We start from the raw sequence: 6,663 nt of genomic DNA on the forward strand, positions 1-6,663 counted from the left end.
CACACACACACACACACACACACACACACACACACACACACACACACACACACACCAAACACAACTAGCTGTGGTAATGTCATACAAGCTGTTGCGCCCCTCACACAGCTTACTTCTCATACAAACCAAATACTTTTTTCTATTGTTTTCAGTTTAATGTTTACTCAGATCATCAGATCATTAAAGCTTTAGCAACCATTAAAAATACGGTTTATTTTTAAAAATATAAACAAAAAAACTTTTTTTGTTTGTATTTTTATTTTTTAAGTTGTTTGCTATAATGTGGGTTATAATGTAGTTTAGGCTGAATTATTTTGGCATCTTTTAATAGTCTTCTATGACATACTATTATCAAATATTCTGTTAGTCTTACTTTTCCTGTAGCGCCACCCTGAGGTGGAGGTTTGGTATTTATGTACTCAGACGTACATTTTGTGTTCATTTCTCTTTCAGGATGCTGGACTGTAACATTTAAATCAGGTTGTTTTTATAAGAAATGAAATGATGATTTGTGGGAGTAAACTAAATATTTTCGACATTTGGAGAAACAGGAAAAAGCAAACCATAAATGGAGTTCCTGTGACTCCCATCAGTTTTGATCCATTGCATTAATATTCAGCACGAAGTGATCATTTCTCAACCTTATCACTGGTCATTTCTCAGCAAACCGCGTCATCGTCTTTGTGATCAATTTTTTCCTTCAGCTCAGTGATTCTGATTCAGTAAACTCTCAGAGAGCCTCTAATGCAGCTCTAAACTTCTCAATAAGACCTGCGTGATGTCGTAAATGTCCACCGAGAGGATTTCTATTTCAGCCGCTCTTCTTTCTCTTTCCTTTCCCACCCGACTGCACAGCAGCTGACCTTTGACCCACATGTTGTCCCGTCAGGGTTGTGTTGTGCTACGTCACACTCACGTGATCTCCCCGCTGTGGTCATTCTGGCTGTTTGATGAGAACAGCTCCTGCTCAGGGTTTTTAATATGCTTCACGAGTTTTGACTTTATTTATTTATTTATGTTTTAAGGTGATTTAAGGAGGGAGATCTTCAGCAGCAACAATGTGAAATAAAGAGTTTACATCAAGTACAATCTGTATTTAATGAATATTTAACTTCCTGTGCTGCTTCCTGGTTGGGTCAAATAAAGTTCAGGGACTGGGTATTCTGAACTCCATCCTCTTCACTTCTGTTTGTTTTAATAAAGAGGAAATTCAACACTTCCTGCAGCTCCATATATTTTCAATTAAAGCTTATTTTTTATGTTGTTTTACGGATTAAAATAGCTTCATGTCAAACATTTGAGCTTAACTGATGCACAGATGTGGTTTATAAGATCATTTTAGTTTGATCTGAAAGGATGTTTGAAACTTAAAAACTTWAAATCTTTGTAAAAGTAGTGATTAAAGAAAACCATTTTTATCGAATGAATTACAGGAAAGGTTTTTGTGTAGACTTGTCTCTGGTCTTTGACTTTGCAGACCTGCAGGTGGAGCATTAACGGTCCCCACACCCACACTTCCCCCTTCTTATCTTTTGGGTTTTACTCACCGTTGCCCCCCTGACCACTGACGGGATGACCACGCTTTAGAAAATTAGAAATCTCTAATGTTTAACTGACCAAACAAAAACMAAAAACACACAAAGAGCTGCAGCTGCTGCTGAATATTTGACTTTAAATCTTAGAAACTCTAAAGTCTGACACGTTTAATGCACATCTGCTGAAGCCTTAGATCACATCTAAGAGAAAGAAGTCCTCTTTTTTATATTTTATGCAAATTTCTAAAGTCTTTTGACCAAAATTAAATGCAATGTACCTTATCTTTTGTCCTGACACTGATTTATTGTTTTTGTTTAAATKTAACAGTTTGTTGTCAGCCTCGGGGTTTATTCAAGCTGTCTGCAGGGGACATATTGACTATCAATCTGCATCTGACTAACCATCAGTGGTTCACTGTTTGAAACGACAAAAAGACCCTCAGCTACATCTGCTGGRAGTGAGGCAGTTTCAGGTGGTTGTAATGACACAGTTACAACAGTCGTTATAACATTATTAATAACATGAATTTGTCTAATCAACAATATGTCCATCCTGTCATTATTTGTGTTTCCTTCAGCATTTTTATGCACATTTTGATGCAGCACATTAGAAAAGCTGAATGGAAATGGCAACGTTCGCCAAAAAGTTTTTACGCTCGCTTGAGGTGGTTTTTGTTTTTTCCGAAAAAATAAAAACAGCTACTGCATAAAAGGGGAGGTGGAAACACATTTGCAGAGTAAGTTCTGACGTAGAGAACATTTACCTCAATCAGCTGTTCCTGCTGTCCAATAACTGCAGCTGCAGCTGGACCCTCCTCCTGCTGTCGGCGTCTTCCTGGATTTTCCCGCAACATGAAGAGAATTAAGTTTCTTTTTCTACGTTCTCAGACAGCAGGAACATCACCAATACTAGCTTTCCTGATAGTAGCAACACGTTCCTGATAACTTCTCTGCATTTTCCTGAGATGTGCTCCTTCGTGTTTGTGATTTCCTACAACCATGCATGTCTGACGTAATTACACTTTGCTTAGCCTGATTGATTCGCTCCAAACCAGTTGACGGAAACACGTCTGATGTACATTTCTTTATTTTTATTTTTTTGCAACATTTAAAAGTTCGCTCAAAATTTACATTAAAGTTGGATGGAAACACGGCTTCTGATCATCTGCTCCCTTCACCCCTTCCATATGTTTGTTCCCCACCCCACCCCCACCCCTCCTTAGCTGCTCTCTTTGCAGAGTAGTTTTTTTGTGCGCGTGCTCGTGTGTTTTTCTGTATAAAACACAGGACCAAAGCTCTTTTTTAAAACTCGTCCTTCCTATGTGTGTGTATTCTAAACTGCACGGTTAGCGCACGACGTTGCGAATGACCGTGGACATTCGTTCCACCATGTTTGTTGTGTTTCTCCGGACGGATGTTCTAAACTGCATTTCGTTCTGCCTTGCATCTTTGATGTTGTGTGTGAATGACAATAAATGATTCTGATTCTGATTTGAACACAAACAAGCAGGTTTTCTGAATTGTAATGATTYCTGGGAGGTGGTTGATGGAGTCACTCTGTGTGTGTCACATTTTCTGAATGATCATGATGAGTTGTGAAGAGATGATCTTTACCTGAGCTACAGCTATATGGTGGTTTGTGTGTGTGTGTGTGCCATCACAGAGCTTCAAACAGGCCGAGCCTTCCTCCTCATTAGTCTGCAGCAGCTCTGCTGAGAAGCACAGGTTAGCTCCAGAGAGAACCAACACACCTCTCTTTTTTTCCACATTCRCACGTTGCACACGCACACCTGCTGACAGTGAAGCAGCTTTTAAAGCAAAGCGCTCATCATCGCTTGTGTAGCTCCGCGTCCCACATATCTGCAGCTTTTCTGTTCAACATACACACAGACACGCCACGTACCAATTTAGGTGCTTTAATGATCTCTCTGAACTCCCATTAAGAGGCCGTGTCCCACAGACAAACCTAACGACTGCAACCAGGTGTAAAATAGATGTTTTCAGGCGGATAAACAAGTGATTATTTTCCTCAGCTGTTGTTTGGCCTTTGGATTGTGTGAAAAAGAAATGATGCACCTCTCAGGTTTGAAGCTGATTAATAAAAAGGCTGATGGGATCTTTTTTTTTTTTTTTTTTTGGTGTAGTGAAAACATGTCCTCACCTTTAAAGCTGGAACAATCAATGTTTTCCTGATTTTACTACTTAAGTAAAATTAAATCATGGACACAATACTGTTAATTAATTTCCTCTTTAGGACAGATTCATTTTACTATTTTACTTGTAACAAAATCTAAATTTAATACACAACACGTTTATTAAATCTGTCTTGCTCGACAAAGATAAATACATAACCAGTAGAATTCCTTTCAGCTACTATCACATATATTTTTAGGTTATTATCTGTAAAACTGACAGCGTTTTAGCCATTTTAAAGTCACAGATCAGTGACATAAACCTTCTTTAGATCAGTTTAATGCCTCTATTATGCATCTAAGACGTAAATCAAAACCTAATCACAGAAATAAGCCCCCTCAGTGCTGGGATTCAGAATAAATGGGGTATAAATAATAGCAGAATAAATCTTTCATATTCTTTTTTTTTCCTCCTTCCTCCAGTGACAAACTTCAACAATGGCTTGGAAGCCAGTTCAGACTCGGATGATGAGGATAAGCTACATATTGTGGAGGAGGACAGCCTGCTGGAGCCTGACGCYGCTGATGCTGACGGGGCCACACCGCTGGACAGCCATGATGCCGCCATAACAGTATTACCACTCAACGGCTCCTGGAACGGAGGTGAGACGTAACCACGGGCTTGGTGCTTTTTTTTTTTTAGGTTCATACTTTAAACACGCAGATTTCATCAAATATTTAAATTAAAATATATATTTTTCTTTGTTAGAAATTATTTAACAGCTTATCTTTGATATTCAGTTTGCAAGTTTGGATTTCTGATCCATTTAAAAAACAGACCAGAGGCTGAGAGTCCAGACGAGTGGGTCGTGTTTTTATTTTCATCACGACTGTAAATTAAGCTTAAAGGAATGTTAAGAACAGCAGAACTGCTCTTTTATCTTTATATGATCACGTGGCTCCCTGAGCAGCTGCAGGTTTGTGTTCACTGAGTTTTTTTTGTTACATTATTGTGGGCAAAGACTTCACTTATCAGCTGAACACAATCACAGCTCAGTGGAGTGTGACATTTTCACAACTCAGAAATAAAAACACGCAGAAGATCAAGATGTTTTACAGTGAGAGCAAACATACCAACATGATAGAGACTGATGGAGAAACAATACAGTAATACTAGAATACATAATACAAAGGTTTTTAGTTTATTTACATTTGCTAACAGGCTAAAACAGTGATAGACTAGAGGTTTAAATACAAACACYCACCAGAGAAATTGCATTTCCTGTGAAAATGCTAGTGTGAATGTTTAGTGCTGAAAAGCTTAGCTGAAAGCTGCCGAAATGGAGCAGCAAAACTGTTAATGCCAGTTCAATTTGAAAAGCTGAAGGCAGCACAAAAAAGCAGAACTTAGCAGAAAAAGCTCAAATTAGCATAAYAACAAGCTAAAGGAAGCAGCCACAAGTTGAAATTAGCACCTAGATAGTAAAAAGGTTTAAAATATGTCAAACAGAAAAACAGCATGAAAGTATAAAAAATAATTTGTTGTAAAGTAGCTTAAGCAGCCAAAATTTAAAGCAAAACAGCTGAAATGTAGCCGAACATGCAAATATAAGCAAAAAGAAGATGTGTTTGCTGAAGTATGCAGAAAAAAATGCTTAAAAAGTCACCAGAATGTGTATTTAGGTTGAAAACTTTAAATTTAGCAACAAACTGCTAAACAGTAGCCAAAATGCAGAAAGCACCAAAAATTCGCAGAATGACATTGAAATAAGTATAAAAGCTCAAATTAGCAGRAAAAAGTGCAGCAAAAGGTGCTGTAAAGATTTAGAAACATTTTAAAGGATTTTAAGGATATTGAAAACAGCTCCATTCATTTGCAATGGGAAAAATGTGGCCGAAAAAGTGAAATAGCTAAAAAGAAAGTATACATAGCTGAAATACCAAAAGTCATAGCTGGAATGTCCTGAATGAGCTGAAAGTTTTGATAAATGAGCTGTTAAAATAACACAAAAATCCATCAGAGACTTATGAGACATGTAGAGCTCTGCTTCACCTGCATGCAGTGCAAACACAGGAGATGCTCAGCTCTGATTATATAACCACAGATTATATCAAAGTGATGCCTCTTATTGTTATGTATCATGTTCATCACACATACAGTGAAACTAAAACCAGTTGTGCTCATTTGATCTCAAAGTGTGACCTGATTTCTGGTCCCTGAATGATTATAACATCTTCTATCCCTCAGATATCCACCAGAAGTCAGTCCAGACCCTTATGAGCCCCAAAAATTGCATCCATATATTAAATTTAGGGCATCAGAATCAAACCCCATCCATCTCACCTGGCATCCAATTAGTGCCCAAAATTACTAATGATTTAGAGCTCAGGGCTTTAAGATTGTTTACGTGTGTACTCCTGTTTTCTCTTTGATCAGATTAGCCCATCTTCCTCTCAGCCTCAGGGAGTTTCCACTTGCCTGCAGAGCCAGATGTTCTTCCTTTTCTATCTCACTTTTAGGTCTGCCTTTAGAACGCCTCACGCTCAAAGCCAATGCAAACACAACATGCACAGATAGATGCTCTGATACGACCCTCACTCACCTCCCTCTGAGCTATAATCTTTGAGAAATTTAAGAAAAACACTTTGAAGATKGTGAATGCAGCCTTCAGCAGCAGGTAATGTCCTCATAAAAACATAAAACCCAAGCAGGAGCAGCTTGACTACTTATTCTATAAAAATCAAGATATTAACCCCTTACACAATACAGACAGTTTGTATTCAGAGGTAAGAGTTGGAAAAAAAACTTGTATTATTACGAAGTGCCAAACATTAAAATAGACATATGATGCTTTTAAATCCTTTTTTTCCATTTAAATCCTTCAGATGAGGTCTATATATAGTGGATCTGCAGTGCTTTGGTCTGAATAAGAGGGTTTCACGTGACGTCACGATGCAGTACCACGAGAGCGCGAAGTTCAGATGGAGATCAGGAA

At 38.1% G+C, this 6,663-nt stretch overlaps 1 protein-coding gene across 1 annotated transcript in view; it reads left to right on the forward strand.

Annotated features, from left to right (window-relative positions):
• The window catches only part of LOC106522894 (zinc finger E-box-binding homeobox 1), a gene marked incomplete at its 3' end in the record, with an annotated part of 40,547 nt that extends 36,217 nt beyond the window's left edge, over positions 1–4,330 (forward strand). Inside the window, 1 exon segment of the mRNA XM_014016125.1 lies at positions 4,151–4,330. Coding sequence (XP_013871579.1) covers positions 4,151–4,330 — 180 coding nt within the window.
• Positions 4,331–6,663: the final 2,333 nt, after the last annotated feature.

Source organism: Austrofundulus limnaeus, unplaced genomic scaffold (genome assembly GCF_001266775.1).
Source record: "Austrofundulus limnaeus strain Quisiro unplaced genomic scaffold, Austrofundulus_limnaeus-1.0 Scaffold139, whole genome shotgun sequence".
Taxonomy (NCBI): domain Eukaryota; kingdom Metazoa; phylum Chordata; class Actinopteri; order Cyprinodontiformes; family Rivulidae; genus Austrofundulus; species Austrofundulus limnaeus.